General features: G+C 43.1%; 1 protein-coding gene and 1 long non-coding RNA gene across 3 annotated transcripts; one reads left to right on the top strand and one right to left on the bottom strand.

Annotated features, from left to right (window-relative positions):
• The first annotated feature begins 277 nt into the window (after positions 1-277).
• RHOA (ras homolog family member A) lies at positions 278-23,910 on the top strand. Of its 2 annotated transcripts, XM_085072778.1 has the most exons (6): positions 350-432; positions 7,593-7,722; positions 17,374-17,531; positions 20,244-20,364; positions 21,616-21,746; positions 22,643-23,910. In XM_085072778.1, exons 3-6 carry the CDS (start codon positions 17,376-17,378, stop codon positions 22,814-22,816), a joined length of 582 nt encoding a protein of 193 aa, XP_084928904.1. In that variant the 5' UTR covers positions 350-432; positions 7,593-7,722; positions 17,374-17,375; the 3' UTR covers positions 22,817-23,910. The 2 variants fall into 2 exon arrangements, with proteins under 2 accessions (XP_084928903.1, XP_084928904.1); XM_085072777.1 differs by lacking the exon at positions 7,593-7,722 and having other exon boundaries at positions 278-432.
• Positions 11,829-17,376, bottom strand: LOC146431751 (uncharacterized). The gene is made up of 3 exons (XR_014854755.1): positions 16,206-17,376; positions 12,356-12,515; positions 11,829-11,962 (listed from the first exon to the last, which is right to left on the bottom strand). It is a non-coding gene; the product is annotated as an uncharacterized LOC146431751 (long non-coding RNA).
• Positions 23,911-24,103: the final 193 nt, after the last annotated feature.

The following is a 24,103-nucleotide window of genomic DNA, read 5'->3' as shown; positions in this document are numbered from 1 at the left end:
GCATCGCGATGAAAGTTTCCTCCACGGCCGCCTTTCCCCCAGTTGGTGCGGAGAGGCCGTGCCCAACACCAACAGCTCCCCAAGGGACAGGCACTGGCGAAGCCGCAAGGAACCCGGCGGCTCCCTCAGGCCGGCAGAAACAACCCCACAGCCCTCAGTCACTCCAACACTGCCGCTGCCCAACCCGCGCGGCGTAAATAGCACCGGCGCTTTTATAGCGGCCCTTCCCGGCAGCCCCCGCGCGCGGCCGCGCCGATTGGCCGCGAGGCGGGCGGGCTCGCGCGGCCGGGCGGGGTGGTTCGGGAACGCGCCGCGCGCGGGGCCGGGAGCGCGCACGGCCCGCCCCGCCCCGCCCGTTTCCGCCGCCGCCGCCGCTCGCGCTCGGGCCTGTGGAGCAGGAGGCGGCGGGAGCCGGACCAGCGCAGGCCGCAGGTACCGGGGGGGCTTCCCGCCGACCGGGGGGCACGGGGGATCGTATCGCCGGCTTCTCTTCTCCCTTTCTCCCTTCCCGCCGCCGTCGCCGGGTGGGGCCCGCCCGCCCCCGCCGGGAGCCCGCGGCCTGCGGGCGGGGGCGGCCGGGCCCGGCCGGGTCTCTCGCCGCCACCGCCGCGCACAAAACGGGAGGGCTGGTGGGGGCGGCCCCTCCGCGAGTTCCCGGGGTCGGTAACGGGGCCTTTTCCGGGCGGCGGGAGCGGGGGAGGGGAGGAAGGGGCGCGGCCCCGGGGCTCCCCCGCCGGAGCCGCCCGCGCCCCGCCCGGGACCCGGTGCCACCGCCCGGCCGTGGGCGGCGCGGAGCGAGGCGGAGGCCGTGCTGCCCCCCGGCCCCGCGGGGTGACACGGGCGGCACCGGGGGTGCCCCGGTGAGTGGCAGCTTGTTGTGTGACGTCACCCCCGCCGGGCCGCGCCCCGCCCGCACCGGGGGTCGCAGCCGGGGGTCGTCCCGGGCCTCCCGCGGCGCACGGGGCCGTGCCGGGCCGCCTGACCACGGCTTGCCGGGCATTTGTGCGCCGGTGAACTTTCGGCTTGGGGAGGAATCGGCCTGTGGAGCGAAACTGGAAAGTTTGGGCGGTGTTTTTTGGTGGGGCGGCTGCAGCAGGCCGGGGAATCGCCGGGGGTGGTTTGACACGACCGGAGGGAGTCCTGTGCCCCGACAGCCTTACCTGGGCTCAGAACTGCTCAGCATTAAACTACACCCTGCATAAACCTTTTCTGCCAGGAAACCAATTTCTTCGAGGGCGAGAGGAACCTTGAGACTGCTTCAGTTGTGTATATCTTAAAAATAAGACCCAAAAACTTCTCCCAGAGGTTTATAGAGTCAGCTATTACAGACACTCAGGATGAAGTATTGTTCCTAGTCGAATGAGACCACAACTACTTTGATATCCCTTTAAGAGGTGTCTGGAGCGGGGGTTTGTTTGTTTTTAGTTGCTGCCTCATATCCAGCTTTTGTTTCTCTTCTGGTACAGTTCACCTGTTTGTTGCAGGGAACTCTTCATGAGCAGTGGTTCCCACCCACCCTTTCTCTGTGTGATACAGGATTTGGAGAAAATTAAACCTCAAGGCCTCCCTAGGGAATGTTGAGTTTGTTGTTGCCCTTTTTTTCCCCAGAGCTTAGGCTAAGTGTCAGTTCTGTCGTCTGTGTGACTTTGAAATGGCAAACTTCTTCCAGAAGCAAACTTCTATTATTCCTCTTTTTATCTCAGAAATCTCAAAAGTTAATTTTATGTGCCCTAAATGTGTTTTGTGATTAAAACTGTTAGATTCTCTGATGGCTTTATTTGGGGATTTTTTTCCCAGCATGGAAATATGAAGTCTTTCCCTCCCTGAAAAAATTGTTTATGAAAAGATTTGCTTTCTGTTTAAGGCTCTTCAAATACATCTATGTGCTTTCCTCCTGCCCTGTTCTGGCCTTACACAGGTCTGCAGCCACACAGCACTGGCATTTCTCTTTCAAATATATATAGCTCGTTCTGGCACTGATTTGGACCAAGGCTGCATGTTTAAAAAAGGAAAAACATTAGCCTTATTTCACTTTAATTAGTTCACTGGAATGTTTAACAGCACATTCAGCATAAATGTTTGACATAAATTAATTTGAATGGGTGATTTGTATCATTTAACACTAGAATACACGGGGGTTTTTAAAATAATTTTTCAAGACATGAATGCACCTTCACACAAGGGGCCAAATAAATTCAGTCACAGCAAAGCTCAGCTGAGCAGCTCTCATGTTATCCCTCGTTGTTCACCAAGCTCACGCTCTGGCTGAGTGCCACAGCAGCCGAGCGCCAGAGGCGGGGAGTTCTCTGAGCCAGGAATTGACAGTAAAAACATCCTAAATGATCTTAACCGCCACCAGGATGTAGGACTGGTGATGTCTCTTCAGATAAGCAAATTCCAAATGGAAATGTTTTGTAGGGGTCTTGAACGTATCGTCATCTTTCCTCATTCTTTTGATAGTAACTCTTGGTTTTTCTAGTTTTTACACTTAACCTTTTTCTATAAATATATTTACATTGCTCAGAACCCTGTGGGGTCTTCTTCACACCGTATCTGTGATCTGCTGTGCCCTAGACGTTTCTTACCTTGACCCTAATACATCTTCATTAACCAAGTGTACCTTCTCTGTTTCTCTAACATTTTATTCTCTGCTGCTGTAGTATCATCAGGTTCTTTCCAGTTCTCTACTCAAACACCATCTTTTATCTTTTATACTAAATCTGGTCTGTCTCATGTGTATTAACTCTCATGTTCTGCTCTGTTGCCTTATAATGTATCTTTAAATGCAGTTTTAACTAACATGGAGGAGAAGTGTAATGGGTGAGTTTGAGGAAGTTAGCATGTTGATAAAGTACAGCCAGAGTGCCCTTGAAATCTTAAATTAATCCATGATGGACTTGTCCTAGTAAAACACATAATAAGGGTGAAACTCTGTAATACAGAACAGTGCAGTGCAAAATAAATGCACCAAATGACAGCTGACCTTCATTCCCAGGGTACAGCTATGCACTTGCACACACATGAATGCATGATGAAAATCCTCTGCTCCTTGCCTTTTGGTGTAATGCCTCTCCTACTATAAATAGTGGGTAGCTAAATAGAAAGAGGTAGTTGCTTATTACTTTTGGGTTCATCTCAAAAATAAGCAAAAATATCCCAAAATACTGTCTGTGGTACACTGGTTAAGTTACTACTGCTTTTACACCACTGTTCAGTGTCTGGGTGCCTTCTGGTCTTTATAGGATCTCATTCTGAACTGTGAATGAAGTGCCAAAAGCTAATTAGGGTTGGTAGAGTGACAGTGCCCTATCCATCCTCTTTTCTGTCCTTTTCCTATCATGGTATTTTCATTTGGGAAGGACATTTGATACTATAAAAGTTGAACTAAGATATCTAGACCACTTTTTAATTCAGATATTTGCCGTCCACACAACTAACAGCCAGTCCTTCCTAAGTGAATAATTTAATTAAACTAATCAGAAGAAGGTTTGCTGTCTTTCTCTGACCACCTTTCATGACCAGGTCCTTTATAAAAGGAACAGATGGAGAGTCACAAGTATACCCAGTAAAATTGGGCAGTACACCAAATATGAGGTTTTGCTTTCCTCAGGCTCTGACAGTTGTGGGTTTTCTGCTTGCTTTTTTTATTGTTGTTTTTTAATCAGAAACAGGGCTCAATTCAGTCTCTTTACTCAGTTAATTAGCAGTGCTTTGCAACCATAAATAGTTCTGTCTCACCTGGCCTGAACTGTCACATTTGGAGCAGGTCACTAGTGTGGATGTGTACAAAGGGATTCCTTCTCCTGATCTTCACAATTTTAAGGGAGGTTGTCTTGGCACGTATCAGTGGTTTGAAAGAGCTAGCAGCTATCCAAGTACCAGTTATCTCTGTTTGCATTCTTAGCTAACATTTCATTTTTTCTTATATTTTACACCTGGAAGCCCTTTATTCTTCACCTCCTGTCTGCTCTGTTGAAACTGTGTGAAGTGAGAAGGCCTCTTGGTGGGATCTTGACTGGGTGCTGACCAAGTGAATTGGCTCATTCTTTGAACCTCAGACCAAGAGCTGTTTGGAAAGGCTGGGTTCCATGTAAACCACAGCAGAACTAGGCTTCTGCACTTGAAATTGAAAATGTTGTTGGGATGATTTTAAATTATACTGTGGAATGTTGACAGATGAGAATGAGCATGCAGTTTGGGATAAAGAAAGCATTAGAAATAAGAATTCAGCCTTCAGAAAGTTTAAGTCATGAAGTTGACCAGAAAAGTAAATAAGAACGTGAACTCTGGCAAGTCAAATGAAAAATACAAGGACCAGCGAGAGAGACTCTAAGAAACATCATACTAATAGCAAAAAAAAAAAAAAAAAAAAAAAAATTCCAAGTTCTTCAGAAACAAGAAAGGTGCTAGATTCTGGAGGGCCAATAGATGAAGAAGTGAAAGAAATATTTGATGATGAAGCCATGAGCAGAAAGTTAGATGACTTATGTGCATTCCTGTTTCCTGTGGAGGAGTCCAGGAGTCCAGAGAGGTTCCTGTGCCAGATACTCTCTTTATGGAGAACAGGATTCATTGGAAGATCTGTCTCTGCTTGAATTGTCAGCAAAGTAATTTATAGAGCAAAGTGATAAATACAGTTACAAGATGCCAAGACCAGATGGTGCTTGCCCAAGGGTTCCAAAGGAAACTCAGGCCTGAAATGACCGAATTACTAATTACAGTGTAACTTCTCAATACCTCAGAGCCAGAAAAATGGAAGAGGATTTATGTGGTAGCAGTTCTTAAAGATAGTTCAGCAGGGTATCACAGTTCAGTGCCATTTTAAAAAATAAAAGACAAAAAGAGAGGTAGCCAGATGGACTAAGGACTTCCAGTAGCAAAAAGGCAGTGTGGCTTTTGCAAAGGAAATGGTACAGCTCATATCTCCTGAAGGTTTTGAATGACTTGAGAAGCACAGAGAAGGGAAGTTTGGGACAATAGAAGAAGGAGGATCTGTGTTACTCCTCTACTGTTCACATAGTCATAAGTGATTTGGTGAGACAGGTGTTGAGGAGGAAGGGAAGAAAAGACAAGAGCTGATTAGGAAGAACTGCAGCTTGTCCTTCTGACACTGAATTACAGGCAGCAAATGCCAAATGAAATTTGTTACAGATAAATACAAAGCAGGGGGGTTATCTTAATTTGTTTATGCACTGATGGGGTGAAAGTTAATTATTGCCACCTAAAAGGAAGAGCTTGCCATAATTCTGTGAAAATGGAACTTTAGTGTTCAACAGTGATCATATAAGCTCGTATGAGGGGCTTTGGGAAAGGAATAAAAAAAAGAAAACAGGGATAGCATCATGGCTCCTAGTCCTCAATACACTGATTACAGTGGGTTGGCACAAAGAAAGATGTGCTTTGAGATACATTGCAACTGGAAAAGCAAAGATGAGGCTGAAAAGAGTGATCAGAGATAAGGAATGGATTCCATACAAGGGATGCTTAAAAAGATTTGAACTCTTCAGCTTGTCAGAGACATGACTGAGCACAGTCTGGTCTAGATCAAAACCGATGGTGCCTCTCCCTGAGTCTGCACTGAGACCGCAGAATGCAGCGCCACAGAGTGCTTTGAATGACAACGATTTACGTGGCTTCAGAACCAAACAGATGAAATCACAGGAGAAAATGCTGTCAGATGGGCTGTTGGGCACAAAGAATAAAAAAAAATACCCACAAGCTGGCAACTGAGAAAATACACTTGCAGAGGTATCAATGCATTTGCTCTTTCTTTTTACTCTGTCTGAGATACCTGCATATGTCAGGCAGTGTTGGGCTTGCTGGGTGTTTGATCTGAACCAGTGCAGTTTCAACACATGTCTTGTGGTGGGAGAAGAGGAGGAAGGAGCACAGGTGAGTGTCAGTTGTGGGTCTAAGAAGATGGTTGTCCGGTAAAGTTAGTGTTAGTTTTTCTTGTTCCTATGTGCTTTGCTGCCAGTGCCTGAAGACAGAGCCACCTTGCCCAAACAGAGCCTGCCTTGCTGAGCCTGAGGTGCCCCACATCCCATCTGACATGTGGCAGGTGTCTGGGAAGAGAGGACACCAAAAAAAAACTGGCCCAAATGCAAAGCGTTTTGCAGATCACACACGCATGGAAATCCACAGATCTACTATAATTACCTCAATATTAAGCCCTAATCTCATTTTGCGCGGAGTAATCTTGGGACTCGGTATTGCGTAAGAGAAGTGCTCTCGTAAGTCTTTGTGCCTACAGATAGCAGAGATGGAGTCAGTGGGGACAAGTGAGCAATAATGTTACATGAGGGGGGAACGACAGCAGTGGCAGCCACAGATCCTGAGGACAAAATCCTGCTTTTTGCCCCCAAAATCCAAACTTTGCCTTCAGCCTTGGAGAGGGATATCTTTCTTCAGAGGAAGACAAGGGAGAAATGCTTAAATTAGTCTTCTTCCCTGGCTTCTGAAATGGTGTTAATTTACTAATTATATAGCAATAGGGAGGTGAACAGTATAGGGGTGAATTTTGCAGAAGGACCCTGCTAAGTTTGGCATTAAAAAACAGGATGCACGTGTACAATGTTAAGACAGAGTTTTGCTTGCGCATATTGCTGGTTTAGTTTTTAAAAGTTTTGACTTAAATATGCTTTAAAAAGATCTTTCAGGAACCTTCTTTTACAGTATTTTTCCCCTACCAAGTGTTGAATGTGAATTAAATAACCTGGCTTGGAAAGGAAATGAAGGCATCTGTTTTGTTCACACTTAAAAAACAGTGCAAGAAAGCCCTACAGATGAAATAAGAGAAAAGTAGTAACTGAACATAGAAACCAGAAGCTCAAAATCATGGAAAGTAACTGGGAGGAAAAAGGAGCTCAAATGACTATGAAATTATGGATCTAAAAAGTTGAAATGTGGTGAGGCCTTGCCATGTGTCCTGCTGGGAGGCCTGCCTGCCTTTGCTTTCAAGCTGGCATCTCCTGTGCCCTTGTTTGTGTTTCAGGCCCCAGCTTTCCTCACCTCTCCTTAGGGACTCAGAGAAGTATCCACTTGTTTTCTTCCATGGTTGCTTCTCTTCCAGACTGTCCTTTTTCCAGTTCTGCTGGAGTTGTTCCTCATATGGTCACTGTTGTGTAGTTTAATCATCCGTGTGCCCCGCTCTGAGTCATTTCCAGTTCCTTTATAGCCTTTTGACATGGGGAGGATCACAGCTGCACACATCAGAAGATGCAGTCATGCGATGGATTCCAACATCATCTTAATGGTTTCTGGTTTGTTCCTTTTCTCCTAGTTCTTAATATTGAAATCTTTACAACTGTAGCACTTTGGAGTATTGAGCTTGTATTTTAAAGGAATTAACTGTATAAACTTTAAATGCTGTCCTTGAGTGGCAGTGATCAGCTCCCAGTCCAGCATTTCATATAGGAAGTTGAATCTGGTTTTTACCTTGCGTATCACTTCACATTTATCTCTTTCAAATTTTATTGCCTAGACACAGAGCCTGTTAAATTTCTGAAATCCATCACAGTTAGCCCTTGCCTTTATTACCAGTACATCTTGACATCATCAGTAAATTTTGTTGTATTACTATTTTTCTTCAGGTCATTTATGAATGTTGAGCTGTGCAGGTTCCACGGGTGTTTTTCTGAGAGCACTGAACATTTCCTTCTGCCTGATTTCCTATCTTTTGGCAGTTATTTGTCTATACACAGGGAACTTCCGTGTAATCAGGTATTCTGATTATTTCATTAAGTTAAAAAAAAAAAGGTTGAATGATACTGCACACCTAATCTGTCCAAATTTGGTAATTGACACCTCTGTTTTGATATGTATCTTTGCTCTGAAGCTGTCTGGCCAGAAAATGGAGGTAGTTTATGTAATTTTTTTTTTCCAGAAAGCTCTTTACATACTGCAGCAGTTTGAGTTTGAAAGCATGCTAATATGCAGTAATAATAAAGAGAAGTAGGACAGTCTTAATGATTATAATCCCATCAGACTAAGACATCAATCCCAGGTACAATAATGGAATAAGTAACAAAGTGTTCAGGAAAGACTTAAGGCAATGTCACTCAGCCTTGACTGGGGGAAATAGAAACAAGTGGTGTTAATTGTTTTAGTTTGGTTCTTAAGTGCAAGTGTTCATCTTAGCCTTCAGTTAGCACTTGACAGTAATTGCATGTCATTTTCAGTGAGAAACTAACCCAGAACAAAATCAATATGGTTCATATTAAATTTAATAGAAAGAGGGCAGCTGTAAAAGGCAAGGGGAGGCTCAAGTGAGTCTGTGTGTAAGGGAGAGCATGATATAGTTGGACTCTTGGGCTGTGTTTCTTAGTGGTCACATGAAGAAATGCAAAATGCCAGTAATGAGAAATTAGCAGAAGAAGTGAGAAAATTACAAGGAAAATCTCAGGGTAATGCAGAAAATGTAATTGACTGCTGGAGTGAGGAGCATGGTATGGGATTCTCTGTTACCGCTGTTTTAACGTTAGGATGGTCTGCACTTGAGTTAATGCACAGGGTGAAAACCGTACTGGGGAATGACCAAGCTGTGGCTTGTTTGCACTTGAAACGCAGCTTAGGGTGTGGTTCTCTGATACTGTGTGAATGGATTTAAGGCTTCTGCTCCTGGAGCTGTGCTGCAGCAGCCCTGGGGCGCTTGGAGCTGTGGTGGACAGTGCGGGATGGGAAGGTACGCAGTACTGTGCTGCTGGGCTCTCAAGGGACCTCCTGGCTGAAGCACTTCACCATGACACCTCTACTTTGTTACTCCTTACACTGGGAGTAGACAGTCACTACTGTCAAAAGTGTCAAGGTAATTAAAAAAAAATCAACCAGCCCTGTGTTAGGATGCTTCAGTCTGGAAGTGCTGCTGCATGAGCAGCAGTAAGAGGGTGAGTGAGGCAAATTGTTCACTCCCTTTCCATTTCGGACTTAGAAGGCAGTAAAAGAAACTAATAGGGACAATCTTGAATTTGAAGGAAGTGGCTTTACACAATGTGTGATTAAGATGTGGGAACTCCCTCCAACAGGATGTTGTATGTTCTGGAAGTTTACATGGGTTCAAAGGGAGTCTGGACAAGCTCGTGGAGGAGAAATCTGTTTGAGGTTGCCAAATTCATGGAAACCACATCTGACCCAAGAAGCTCCTGAGCTGGAGGCTGGAGAGCATACAGAGGGAAGCTTCTTGTTCATTTTTCCTCTTCTCCTTCAGCGCCGGAACCCAGTCCTGAGCTTATCTGGAATGCCAGGCGCTGAGGTGGAGGCCTAAATCAAAGACCTGTAGTAACAGATGGTCTGTGAGTCTCTAGATGTAAGTTTAGGTGCAGGATCGTGTTGGTCCAGTGGTCAGTGTCAGTGTTGGAGCTGCTTGTGGGACACAGTGCTGGGTGTAGAGGGTTGCACAGATCATGGTTTGGGTGTTTTAACAAAAGGTAGTTTGAATGTTCCTGGGGGCACTTGGCAGTGCTGAGGCATCATTCCTGTAAAGCATGGGCAGGTGCTCTGTACAGGGAAGGAGAGCAAAGCAAAATGTTTTGCTCTTTCCTGCAGTGGTTAAAAATCAAGAAAATTTATTAGAATCCAAAGCAATTTCCTTCTCTGAGAGGAAGTTGAATTGTGTGCTGCGATACAGGATTTACCCTGAAGAGGAAAGCAAGGGCAAAGGCTGTAATTTGATAGGATGAATCCTACTTTGAGACTTCACATGATATCTCGGATTAGACGTACTGTGTCCGCATGACACTCAACACGGATCTAGTGCTGATGGCTGATTCAGGTTTCCTCCAAAACATTGCACTGGCAGGCTTTAGACTGCATGAAGAATCTCTTTCCCCATCATAGCCATTGCAGAGGCAGCATGAACAACACACTGTGTCCTTAAAGAAGATGCACTGTATTCCCATGCCTGTTAGACACCTGTTGTGTACTTTTGGATAACTCTTCATGACTGTATAATATTAATCAGTCATTACAGTTCCCTGGGGCTGGCAACCAGTGTTGCTAAGACCTAATGCAGTTAAGCTGACCCTGTTCTCAGTTCTGGTGATGTGGTACAAAGAGGCTTGAGCTGGTTATTTGTGGAGTTAGCTGAGATCTGGGGAGGTTTATTAGCTGGAGGTGAACACAGTTACACTGCTTCCAATTTAAAGGGAAATGTACAGCTCTGTTTGCAAGGCACTTTTTTAAAACTAGTAAAACACGCCAGACTTGAGCCTAGTTGACACAGGCTGAATGAACTGTTATCAGAAAGCTGAAGGCTCAGCTTGCCCTGTCCAAAGACCTTCCCAAAGGACCTGTGTTCAGTGTTTAATCCCATTGGATACTATGCTGACTGTCTGTGTCTGTTTTTCAATTGTACTTCTGTCTTAAAACAAAATTTCCATTTCTCAGTGGATTAAATTTAATGTGCAACATCAGTAGCCTGCCCTGTGCTTTGCCAGCTTTGGAACCTTTTTCAAGTGTTAGATTTCATATGTAACCCTCCCAAAAAACCCCAGCAGATAGCTGTTTCTCACCAACTGCTCCCACATAGTGCTGTAGTTAGAAATAGGTCTATTTTGCAGTACTGTCAAACTGCTTTATGTACTGGCTGCAGTAAGGAATAAATATAGCTGTTTCTCAAAGGCCATGTTAGCAACACATTAAATAATGTAGCTTTTTGGTTTATGAGTGCATGTGTCCATGGGCAAACTTGCACAGAATTAAGAAAATTTCAATCATTACAATGAAATGTATTGACTGCCCTCTTGATAGAGGTGACCACATTCATGTTTTTAGTGTTTTTATTCCGATGACTTGGAACTGAACTGAGTTTCTACCCCAGTAATGCTTGATTTCAGGTCATTCATGGTGTCAAAAGAACAGATCATTATGAGTTCAGAGCATGTCTGGCGTTACTGTCAGTGTGGCTGTACAAATGAGTCCAGACAATAAATAAGTGGTCACTTGCAGCATATTTTGGGGTATGTACTTCTTCCAGGATCTTTTAGAACCCCTATAGCAGTAACGTGGGTTTTATCTGACCCCTTTATGTGATTGAATCACGTATTTCCTTAATCTTTTTCTTACTTTTATTACAGTCCCAAGGCTGTTTGCTTCTTGAAGAGGTGAATTGGGGTCATAGGTTTTTTTACTTCACAACTATTGCTATGTAAGAGCAGGGCCATTCTGTGTTAGTTATGTGGAGGAAAATGGCATGGTAGCACACATAGGCTTACAGATGCTGAAGGAAGCTGATATAAGATAGCAGGATTAGCTTTTCAGCAGCAAGCTGCAGTGTTTCTGATGTTTGTTTATATAAGGTTTCACTAATAAGAAGTGAGCAGCGAAAAAAGATTACAGAATATGTAGTTGCTGACATTTTCCATTGGGTCTTTAGTGGAGGAGAAGGTTGAGATGCTTGCCTGCAGTTGGCAGATGTGGGAATCCTGGATTCTGCTCTAGAGGAGCAGTTCCGTCCTTCAGCCATCCTCCTCCTGGCCTGTTTGCCTGACCCCTCCCCATTCCCTGGTCATGGTCTTTGGAGCACTTCACCCACACAGATGCTCTGTGTTCAGCCTCTTTCTTCACTGGCTGTACACAGCTGCTCTAAAATCAGACCTATTTGCTTCTGGACTGATCAGCTTTGGACTCCAAACTGCTTTGCTGGTTCTCAGTTTTGATGCCAGACCTTGCTAGATGGCCAGAAGAAAACTGTGGGACAAGTCTGCTTATCCATGCTTCATCTCTGGAGTTTTTGGGAAAACTCTTTCTACCTCCCTCTCAGACTTGAACAAAAGTGAGTATATTTTAAGAGTAAATGCAGATACTGAGGCAGAGGTAGTTGTGGGACTGGGACAGAGTCAGTTCTCCCCTGTGGTAGGTAGAGGGCAGGGCCTCACTGGTCTGGGTGGGGGACACTTGAGTAGGGTTTCGTCTTCTGGTCCCTCAGCCTGGCTCTTGTTCCTCCTGCTGCCCAGGGCAGGCCTGACTGAATGAAGGGGAAGTGAAGCAAGTGAGAAGAGTGCCAGGCTGTAATTCACTCAGCAGCAAACTGCTTTAGTGCTGTGTGGAGGAGTCAGCAGCAAGGCAGTCTTTCTAAGATTTCAAGACCTTTACCTTCCAACATTTTGGTTTTAGAGACTTCAGCAAGATTAGGTGGGAAAGGATTTAAAGGTTGTTTCCCCCACCCCAGCATCCTTACTGCATGCTAAACTGCTTCTGAATTGCTTCTGCTGAATTCTTGCTGACATGCAATAATCCAGAAATTATTTCTTTTTTACAAAATTGTGCATTATGCAAAGGATCTACCCATATAGCATAGCAGGCCACATAAAGTTCCTAGTAGCTAACTGGCAATTGAAATTAAATATAGTTGTGATACCTGTGTGAGGGTAAAGGGCTGTTTCTTCCATCAATTACTTTCTCCAGGATGAGATCCAGAGCAAGACAGACAAACCTGGCATGTTTGTTGCCAGCTTACCCAACTTCAGAATGTGAACAGTGTGTCCACAACCCTCACTCATGCTGTGTGGCCTTGGGACCTGCAGGAAAGGAGGCACTGGAAAAGTTGTTCCTTGGAAAAATAAATAGCATGCTGAAGAGGCAAATTCCCTTGCAGTACACAGTAATACTTTGGGGGAGTATGTTTAAAACATGGGGAAAAATATTTTCCCCATTTCTAATTCTTCTGGAGTATTTGGTGGATTCCCTTAACAAGCAGGGCTTTATGCTGCAGTAGTCTTGGAGAGTCACTGCACTTAGAAACAGCAGCCTCCTGTAACAAGGATATTAGTGTGGCAACTCGGCAAACAGGAGCTCCTTGTGTTGTAACCTCCTGTGATGTTAGTGGGATTGAGTAAATGATGTCTAAAGCTCCTGTAATACCTGTGAAAGACACTGGCCTAGGCTGAGGAAATGTCATAATTGAATCTCTTCCATTTGGATGAGTCACTTGAGTCATGTTGTGAGAGTTTCCACTTTGAATCGAGCAGACTAGCTGGTTTTGAGAATCCTATAAATGCAAAGGTGGTAGGAGTGGTTCATTTAAAAGTAGGAAAAATTGCAGATCTGTTGCCTTGCTGCAGAAGACAGCACAGATTCTCCTAGAAGATCACTGCAGCTATTCTACTGCACTAATTGGGATAAAATATTTCTTGCTCAGTGTTTTGCGTGCATCATCAGTGATGCAGTTCCAGCAGTTTTCTGGGTTTATTGGGCTCCCCCTGTTCTGTGTGTTGTGTAAGAGGCTGAATGTGTAGTACTTGTGTTAAGTTACAGTGAGGTAGTAGTAGCTTGGATTTGGTCTATTTGTTATACCCTCTTAGGTAATTCTTAGAGGTTTTTTAGGTCTAAATGTAGACATGTAGTTACTGGTGAAAAGCATTGCTGCAGCAAATACTAAATTGTGTGTAACGTGCATCTTAAATAAAACTGTTTAAGCCAGCAAAGTGCTCTGATTCCCACATACTGCTGGTATGAAAAACTCTGATGTTTTTCCATGTTTCAGAATACTTGATTAAGAAAACCAAAGCATGTCAAAATGCAGCAGAAAGACACGACTGTTGTGAATGCTGTTAGTGTTGTCCTTGTGACATGTACCACTAAGATGTAGCTCCATTCTAACAATCCATTTTTTTCTCTATTGTGCTACCACGATGTTGCTTTTCTGAGTCTTTGCCAGACCTGATAACCCCTTACAGCTGCCCACTGGAGAGGAATGTATTTATTTTATCTAAAAATAACTAGCTGAAAGATGCTGATCTGTACACTGAATCCTCTAAATTAGGAAATTCAAGGAATTCCTAAATTGGGAAACGTTCAAGGTTGGATGAGATTTTGAGCAACCTGGTCTAGTGGAAGGTGTCCCTGCCCATGGCAGGGGGTTGGAATGATAGGCTCTTGAAGGTCCCTTCCAAGGCAAACCATTTTATGGTTCATTGATAATGATCAGTAGAAAGAAGTGGTTTTGATGTTCGGTGACTTCCTTCTGAGGGAGATGGAGGTGTCTATCTCATGATCAGAGCTGACATCCTGAGGCATCTGTATCTACCCAGCATTTATAAACTGGGCTGCTTCTGAAAGTTGGAAGTTGTAAGTGGTGATCTTTGCCTCCTGAATTGAATTTTATACAACACACTTGTTCCAGAAGAAATTGTTCTGTGGTAATGCTGTGGAAGGTAAAACTAAAGTAAAAAAATAAGAGGATGCCATAGGTCACCCAAAAAAAGATAATGTGATTGAGGCTTTTTGTGACAGTCCAGAAGTATCCTCTTGAAGTTGGTGATGAGAGAATTTTAATTCCCTAGATTTTCAATGTGCTAGATGGAAGGGACTGTTCAGCAGGTTTGATGTGTCCTGGTGACTGTCCTGCACAGAGCTCAGTGAGCTGAGAGCCTCATGGGGTGGGTCCTGAGCAGTGGGAAGGAAGTGGTTGAGCACACACTGCTGAAGGGCATCTTGGGTCCAAATGATGTCAACAATGATTTCAGAAAACATTCAGGCAAAGACTTTAATAATAGGCCTTTCTCAGAAAAAAGATACTGAGGAGATAAAGCTTCTGAAATAGTTTTTATATATATCCATACATTTTTCAAGCTTTTTTTAGGGAAGGATTTGTAAAACATTAAATGGTGGGTTTGGGGTTTTTTTTGCACAACTGTAGTTTCCATGTAGACCTTAGGCACAAGTATGTAGAAGGCCAAGGCATAAAATCTAACTGGCAAGGAACACTTAAAAAATAATCTGTGTGGCAGAAGTATTTAGAGGAAGATAAAGGAAGAGTTGATCTGATAATCCATTGAAAAATACAGTTACCCATAGGTGATGTGAAAAGGTCACCTACCGTGGGTGAGCAGGTAGCTCAGGGGATCATGGGCCAGTCCCAGCTGCTAGTGCAGAAGGGAGAAGGAGGGAGGATAGCAAGGAAGGACAAGTTATCCCATTCCGTCAGCCGCCTACTGTGTCTCCAGGGCGGTTTCATCAATGGCCTAGATAATTATCTGGGAATCATTACTATTAAACTTGCATCTGGCAGACTGTGATTAAGCTGGAGGACAGAGCTGGAACCTGAAGGTAGAATAAAACATCAGTCAGTGGAATGATAAGTAAGAGCCTGGCAGTGGATATTCAGCTGTGTGAAGAGAGAACTATTCACCGTATAGCCATCGGAATGAAAAAAAAATCTGGAAATTATCAGGAATTAAAAGCTGAATGTATCAACAATGTTGTCTTCTGGGGAGGGTAAGAAGAAAGAAAAAGACACATAATTCCAGACTGGTGTTTAAGCAGCAGGGTATCCTGGAAGATCAGTGACATAATCCTTCAGCTCTGGGCACTGTTCACAGAGCCCTAAGAGAAATACTGGATTCAGCTTTTGGGCTCCACGCTTTGGTAAATTTGTGCCAATTGGACTCTGCCCAGAAGGGAGAAATGGGAAAGTCTAGGAAATATGATTTACAGAGAAGGCTTGAATAAACTGGCATTGTTTTGCCTGAAGAGAAGACTAAATGAAGGCATGTATTCTCAACTGCACTGGGAAAGGGAATAATCTATTTCCTTATGGCCATGAAAAACAGCATAAACAGTAATGGGCTTATACTACATCAACGAAGGGCAAGGGTACACACTGAGGGAAGTTTTCTCATAGTAAATATGGTGGAGCACAAGAGTAGATGACTTCAGAGGTTTGGTAGGACTTGGGCAAATTAGCCAAAACTGACATTAAATAGAAGTTATAAGTAGTTGATCATGACTTGGTACAGAGGACAGATCATTTCCAGTTCTGTAAAATTCAAATACTACCATTGCTAGAAAGTATTCAAAACCATCTAAAACTATGGAAAGGAAACTTCTATAAGGCTTGGATCATTTAAAACCTTCCACAAAAATAAAAATAACTCCAAATCTCAATACCTTACTATCCTAAGGTAAATAACTTATGTACATATATATTCAGAAGGTGAAGGAAACTCACTTTGGAGGTAGATTGGGATCACTTGAGCAGTGGTGTTGGACAAAGCTGTCCTTGACCCTTGCTGCTTGGTGGGTTGAAATGGTCCTTCTCTGTACCTGAAGCAGAAGTACAGCATCTCTGTAATATCCACTGCTTCTTCACTACCTAATAGTACCAAAGGCTGCTTTTAGATGGTAGTTTTACCTTGTTAGTTAATTTCATGAGTCAAGAGAAGAGTTGAAAAGGATAAAATATTTTTGCTGTGTCCTTTAAATCTCACCTGTGCTTCTTTGAGGCCTTCTCCCCTTGCTAGCAGCCCTGGTCATCATAGAACTTTGTTCTGGGTTTGTCATGGCAAAAATTAACTCACAGGGCTGCTCCCTCTGTGGTATTTTGGTCATGCAGTCATAGGTATTGTGGTGGCGTTGCTGTTTGCTCCATTTCCAGGAAGCTTCATGGGATGACTAAGCGGCTTCCCCTGGAGTGCCTTTATGTTATGGAGAAGAAAGCAGTTATGGTTCTGTCCACATTGCACTCCCTTGTAGCCAGGTCACTCCCTGAATCTCTGGCTTATTCCTGCATTGGTCACAAATAAATTCCTGGAGAAAAGAAAGAAGAGAGCAGGCACATATATAGTGCTGGTTTTGTTTGCTTTGCCAGATCCAAAACAACCATCTCCTTCGGCCCCACCCTGACTCCAGGCTTTCCTTTAACCTTTTCAAGCCTTTGTACTGCCTTTTTGAGTTGCTTATGAGCAGGTCATGGATTTGTATGGTCCTGGTACTGATCAACACATTGCATAGCAGAGATCTGCGTGGACCATCTCAGGGTTTCCCCTTTACTTACTGCAGGCTGACAGCAGGCTCTATTAACGTGGTAGCAGCGATGCCCAGGAGGGCGGGTTGAGCAGTGAGATGTGTCCTGCCAAAATCCCTTGCAGAGTGGTGGTTGTAATCTGAGGAACTGGTTACTTTGAGATCCTTCTGTTGGTGCTCTGACGTGGCAGCAGGTGCTTCTCAGTCCAGCTGACTGGCACTTTGTAGTTAAGACAACTCAGTGTGATAAGAAAATGTTACTGCCCTTAAATTGAAACATCTGGTCTATGATTACCCTGGGACAGTGCTGCTCACTCACTTGTTATCTCTGGGTGCTCCTGTCTTAGGCTTTAGAATAGATCAGTAAATGGTAAACCAGGCACATCTCCTCTCCTTTCTATTATTCTTACACTTGGTGGGCTCACCAGGGTGTTGATAATTGTTGGGGCGTGTTTTTTCTTAAAAGGATGGGAATCTGAACTCACCCAAGTCCAGATATCTGTCTGTTTCTCTAATGGACATGTAGACTCAATTTGAAAGTTCTTATTAATTGAACACTCAGTGGTTATTAATTATTAGCATCTGTTAAAAGCTGTAGCATTTGAATTAACAAGTCATCATTTTGTTTTTCAGCTATGGCAGCCATTCGAAAAAAGCTGGTTATAGTGGGAGATGGTGCCTGTGGAAAGACCTGTCTGCTGATTGTATTTAGCAAAGACCAGTTCCCTGAAGTGTATGTTCCCACCGTCTTTGAAAATTACGTAGCAGATATTGAAGTGGATGGAAAGCAGGTATGTGAACCCTTCTCTAAGAGCCAGAAGGAGCTGGTGTTTCTTCAGAATCACATGGAGATTTCCACACTTCTTTAATACGTGGTTAGCACATGTGCTTAGTGCTTATGTTGTAAATATATTTTTAAATATGATGTTCCTGTGGAAAAAAATACTGGCCTTGCTAGAATGTGCTCATATCCAGTGTCTGTTTAAGAAGGTGCTTCTAACCTTACACAAGCTGAGGTTCTAAAAGCCATGCTGTCAGTCTGAGCAGAATGTTGCAGCAGGTGGGAGGGGATAGAGCAATGCAAAGACATGCTGAGGTCATGGGGCTACTGGTCTTTGGAATGGAAACCCTCCTTTGTTAGGAACCTGGTATTGTAATTAACAAAGGCTATTTCCTGGAGAGGTTTGATTTCCCACTCCTGGCAACATGGAGGATCCCTCTGAGAACAGATGACAGACAGGTTGATCAAGGGGGTTGATTTTTGTAGTGTACATCAGCATCATCTGTCCTGCTTGTCTGAAGGAACACAATTCTTAGCAGCCAAGTGTAGCCACATCTCACTGAACTTCAGCTTTAGTTTGTACTTCAGTAAATTAATCATTAAAATACTTCCTTTTAGTTATAAATATTTTGAAAGTCAGTTTTTAATCTGTGGGATTTCTTTGGTCCTTTTGTTGATCAGACAAGCAAACATGCCAGACACTTGCTCCAAGAGGCAGCTGTGGGCTGCTCTCTGATCCCTGGGTAGGTTGCCTGCTGCACTACTGTCAGCAAGGTGCTGGGTGATGTGTAAAATTGTCACTTTCCAGGATACTCCAGAAGCACACAAAGCAGAAACTTTGCACCTTGAAAGCTCAGCTATTTACAAACCCTCTCAGGCAGCCGTGGTCTGTGTCTGTTTGGGTACTGTAACCACACAGAGCTGACTCGATGCTGTGGGACTGCAGGTCAAGCATGTGGCAGATTTTGGTGTTGATGGTGCTGAGCTTTCCTGTTTTGTCCCTGGCTGTGACGTTGCCTTTACTCTGGGTTCAGGTACAGCCAGAACATTTTTCAGTCCATTCTAGTTCAGATGCAGTGACTGATGGATTGAAATCGCTTACTTTTGGTCCTGATTGGAGAAAAAGAGGTTTTTGAGCTAGGTTTGGAGTTTATGTTAAATTTAATTTCCTGCTGTTGCAGGGATGGCTTATTTGTGGGTTTAGTCATGATAGTTCATGCTATTTGAGTCTAAAAAGAGTTCTTCTCTCCCATAATGTGAATCAGTAAAAGAAAATTTAGACTAATATTAGAACGTTTTACCCCTCAAGTGATGGGTTCTGCAGTTTCTGTATTGTATCTTAGACTCTAAGGACTATTGTTTGAAATATGTGCAATATCCATTTCTCTCATCACCAAGTCAAACTTCCTCATTCTCTTCTGCCTGAATCTCTGCATCTCTGAGTGAGTGAACAGGGAGTCATGCCCTATCAGCTATGTGCAGCCAGTAGCTAAAGAAAAACAGCATGAGCAGCTTGAGCAGTATCAGCTGCATTTTATTTTTGTAACTAGAGAATATATTTTACCTAAGCTCTTGGTATTCACAAAATTTGATTACAAAAGTTTGTAGTAGAGCAATGCTTAAGTCTCTTCTGTTTGACAGCCACTTACCTTTATTTTCCTAGAAAAGCATTACCAGAAATGTCCAGGAGTCACAGGAAAGCAAAGAGGTGATGGTAGGAGATGGTTTTTAGGAACCGATTCCAGTGTCATATGAGGGAGCCATCAACAAACATCTCTGTAAAAATAAGAACGTTTGCCACAGAATTCACATTTGCAACTACAGAGGTGACTGAGAGGAGGAGTATTTCTGACAGAAATGCAGATTATTTTAGTATATGTGTGCAACTTAAGGCTTTGTCTCTTCACAATTTAAACAGACAGTTGCATTGCACATGTGGGCTCACGTTTGGCTTCCAGTTCTGCCCATCTTTTATCTGAGCTGCTGTGGATTTATTTCCTGGAATTTTTGAATGTAAGAGTTTAAAGAAGGAACCCACTGCGTTCTGAAGGCAGACTCATCAGAGAATCTCAAGCAAGAACATACCTAAAGAGCTTGATTATCCTTTTTTAAAGTTCTTTGTTTTAAATGTTGGCTATTCCTTCTACAGTTTTAAACAATCTTGTTGGGGTATTCTCCCCTAGCTCCAGCAAAAGTAGAAATATTTGGAACATTAAGTACTTTACTTGCTTCTTAGTAGCAAGAATCTTTACACACAAACCAGTTTTGTTAAATTTGTGCACAAATAAGTACAATCTTGATATTTTTTAGTCTCTACAGGTTCCAGCTGTAAACCCACTGAAAACATGCATAATCCTAAAAAGCATATACTTAGTCCACTTTCACTGAAACCTGGTATTTCTGGGATTCCTGTCAGAGAGATTCCCAGCCCTTTGGAGCTAATTCCCTTTGATTCTTGTCATGCTTTTCTGCTGGTAGCTTTTATGTCCTTTTAGAGAATTGACAGTGGTCATAGGTGTAAAGACTCATAAGCAGCAATAGGTTAATTTTTGGAGTTACAGAATGTGAAATTTCTAATAGTTCTCATGTCAAAAGGAGAACTTGTAGTATCCTCCTTTTGAGTGGTATTGACTGAAATATTTTATTCACTTCTTTAGAGTTCCTGGCTTGTGAATCAGAACTTCCCTGGTGATCTGACTAACTCCTTGTCTTCATTTTGCAGGTTGAGTTGGCTTTGTGGGATACAGCAGGACAGGAAGATTACGATCGACTTAGACCGCTTTCTTATCCAGATACTGATGTTATACTTATGTGTTTTTCAATTGATAGTCCTGATAGTTTAGGTGAGTAGATCACTAACTGAATCAGAACCACTTCTCTATATCAATATATTCCCCTTGAAAATTGCACTGTAGAATATATTTTCCCATGGGAGGTTTCCTAGTTTCACAATTGGTGCTGGTTTGAGTGTACAGTTTTCAGACTTTAGGGAGTTCTCCAGCAACACTGAGCATCATAAGACCTGCAGCAGCACCCTGTGTTCAGCCAGATTGTAAAAGTTCTCTTCCCACTCCTCCCTTCCTATTCACCAGTATCTGGGTGCCAGGGTCCCTGAGAGCAGTAAACTGCCAGACAGCTTTTCAAGTGTGTAGCACCTAGAGGCCAGCACACCTGAGCACTCCAGGTGCAGCTGCAGAATTTATGTTTTGGCTGCAGCGCAAAAACTGGCTTCAAAAACCTTGTCTAAGTTGTTCTTTCAAGCAAGAAAATATGCCATAATACATAATAGTGAATGTCTCTTCAAAAGCCAGTGGAATTTCATGAAGATAAAAGGGGGTTTATGCAGCCTGCAGGTACATCCACTGGTGAATCTCAAATGTCTTAAGAGCTTCTGAAAGCAAAGCCAGATGTTTTAGGCTGTTCAGCACTTCCTGCTATATAGAATTTGTCAAGGTTTTGCTTTCAAAAGCTGTCAAGTCCACCTTTCACTAAAAAGATAAAGTCATGTCGGGATGTGAGGAGGAGGTTTCTTGTATATGAGAACAAATTCATTTGCTGCATGTAGGGAGAAATGGCAGATTGGAAATTACTTACCCCAAGCCTTTGCTTCTGTGTATCTGTAATTAGTATGTTGAATATTTCTGATTCAGTAAGAGGAGAGCTGAGACGAGTTGTTTGGTGTTACTTTATATACAGAAGTGAGGTTAAAACTTAGGCCTCAGTGTTGTGCCCATCTCTAGCTTCTGGAGATAAATAAAATGTTTCTCTTGAAGCAAAATATTCCATAACTTTCTACTCCAGATTGTCTGCATGCTGTTCTTCGAAGTGCCTTATGCTAACCCTTGTCAGGTAGCTGTTGAGAGAACTCAAGATGTTACATGTCCTTCAGCCTTCAAATTAATATGGACAGGTTTGTCTTTTTTTTGGTAACACCACAACAGGTCTATTTGCTTCCTTATGAAGAATAGAAAAAAGGGCATCAGTGTGGATTATCAAGCTACAATGACTCAGGCAGCATGTAGAAGCTTTACAATAAAACTCTCCTCAGAAGTGGGGTTTTGTACAGTCATACCTCTATTTATGTTTTTTTCCAGAAAACATCCCAGAAAAGTGGACCCCAGAGGTGAAGCATTTCTGCCCCAACGTGCCTATCATCTTGGTAGGAAACAAGAAGGACCTGAGGAATGATGAGCACACAAGACGAGAGCTGGCCAAAATGAAGCAGGCAGGTTCCTTTCAGAGTCTTACAATAAATAGCAGAAGTGTGTGGTGGCTGTAGCAGAGCATTAAACAGGCACCCACAGCTGGCTGCCAGCTTCTGTGGGCTGTGTGATCAACACCTACCCTTGGCAGACACCAGGGAGTATCTATTGCCTTTAACTGAGTGGGGGTTCTCATGTCTGGAGATTTACTTCTAGAAAAAGGCATACTCAGCCATGAAAATGGCTGTATTGGGTTACTTACAGTCAGCTGCTCTCCGTGCTTGGAAGACGGATCCCTGAGGTAGAAAGGAATTGATTAGGATATATCAGCACATCAGTGCATGCACTCTGGAGCTGGCTTTTTGTTTGATGTGTTCAGGATGTGAAAGCAAACACTTTTATTGGTGGGTGTTCTGAGGTAATAACCACAGGTGCTGTAGCTCATTCTTGAGCCAGGTTTCATTTTCAAATTGAGCCTGAAACCTCCAGCTTGGGTATGGGACTGCAGATGCTCTGCTCTGTCCCAGAATTTTTGCACCTGTAGCATAATATTTGAAATTATGATACATATTGATACATAAGGACATAATGTATAATATACATACTCTTTGTATAAAACCAAAGACTGAGGCATTAATTTGGGAATTTGTTCATAGGCTTTTTTGCAATGGTAGCAAAGAATTGCATAAATGTTTCATGAGAAATAAGCAATCGCTTAAGTTTCCAAGAGTCTTGCAGCCTTCAAGCTGAGAGATGTCACAAAACCGATGGTGTCTTCTGGCATTGGATTTTTGACTAACCAATTCATTATGTGCATTTAATCCAGAAATTCCTTTGCATTTGTTGGGAAGCTGGGTGGGAAGGGGAAGAGCAGCGTGGGTTTGGCTTGTTCTCACCTGTTGCTTCTGTGCTGTTCCAGGAGCCTGTCAAACCCGAGGAAGGCCGGGATATGGCAAACCGCATTGGTGCATTCGGGTACATGGAGTGTTCGGCAAAGACCAAAGACGGTGTGAGGGAGGTGTTTGAAATGGCCACTAGAGCTGCTTTGCAAGCCCGGCGTGGCAAGAAAAAGTCCGGGTGCCTTCTCTTATAAAGCGTGGCCACAGGAAGATGGCCAAAGCAGCACCCTGCACTTGAGTAATTTTGAAGTGCTGTTTATTAATCTTAGTGTATGATTACTGGCCTTTTTCATTATCTATAATTTACTTAAGAGATTTAAAAATCGAGTCATCTTGCTACCAGTATTTAGAAGCCAACCATGATTTTTATAACAATCTGCATCAAATTCATCTGTGCACCCAAGGTTAACCTCAACATTCCTCTAACAAACCTTTTCTGCACTCACAGGATATGCCAGGCGCTAATTGAAGACAATTCTCTATCTTCTTTCTTCTCTCTAGAAAGAGAAAAAGCTGTCAACACAGAGGATTGGTCTGTAACTACTTTATAACTAACGTCCTATTCTAATTGAGTACAACCGTTACATGGCTGTATGGAATCGAGCGTAGCTTCAGTGCTATCACATTTAGGAAGATCTGATTTTCATGGCTTGGTGGTGTAAAACATTAGTTTGAAAAATGTGATCACTCTGAAATGACCAAGTCCCATTCAGCTAAGGAAAAGTGAGGGTTCTGTGGTTTCATGTTAGTTACCTTTTAGTTACTGTGTAATTAGTGCCAGTTTAAATGTATGTTACCAAAAATAAATCTATTTACCCCAGCTTAGATGTAGTATTTTTTGTATAATTGGATTTCCTAATACTGTTACTTGTAACCTCTGCGTTAAGGTGTTCTGGGTTTTTTAAGAAACTGTATTTGAAAATAAAGTCCGATGGAAAGCAGCTGATCCTCTTCCCCTGTTCATTTGTAAGAGTCTGACCCATTTGAATGATTTGAGTGGTCTGCACACCCAGGAGGAGTTTTTTCCATGACATGCTGTAGGGATGAGAAAAGACAGCCTGCTCACACTCAAAGCTTCTGAACTGTTCAGTTGCCTTAAATTCATTGCTGGACCCAGTTTCAAAACTTTAAAAAAAAAAAGAAACTTTTTGTGTAAGTTTGGTTACCATGTAGTGATCAGACTCCTAACCTGTGAACTTCTTGCTGTTCTGCAGCCAACTAAACTCTTTCTGTATTTTCATTTTTCCAAGAACTAATAGAATAAAGGCAGTTTTCTAAGCTCCCTGTATCCTGGTGTCTGTATTCCTCACTCTGGGTTTTTGTCCCAGCATCTGACAGCCTGAATTAGAAACACCATTTTTGATAAAGCTGAGAGAGGATTTGCTGAGCAGTTGCAAGTGCTTTAATACTTATATTTATTTCCCAGCAAGAGGTACCCACCTGCTGCTCATGGTGGTTTCCAAACACTGCAGCAGAGCAGA

The sequence above is a fragment of the Lichenostomus cassidix genome, chromosome 12 (assembly GCF_008360975.1).
Source record: "Lichenostomus cassidix isolate B80296 chromosome 12, HeHo_3.0, whole genome shotgun sequence".
In the NCBI taxonomy this organism is placed as follows: domain Eukaryota; kingdom Metazoa; phylum Chordata; class Aves; order Passeriformes; family Meliphagidae; genus Lichenostomus; species Lichenostomus cassidix.
The sequence above is the reverse complement of the archived record's forward strand: the minus strand, read 5'-3'. Positions and strand labels throughout refer to the sequence as shown.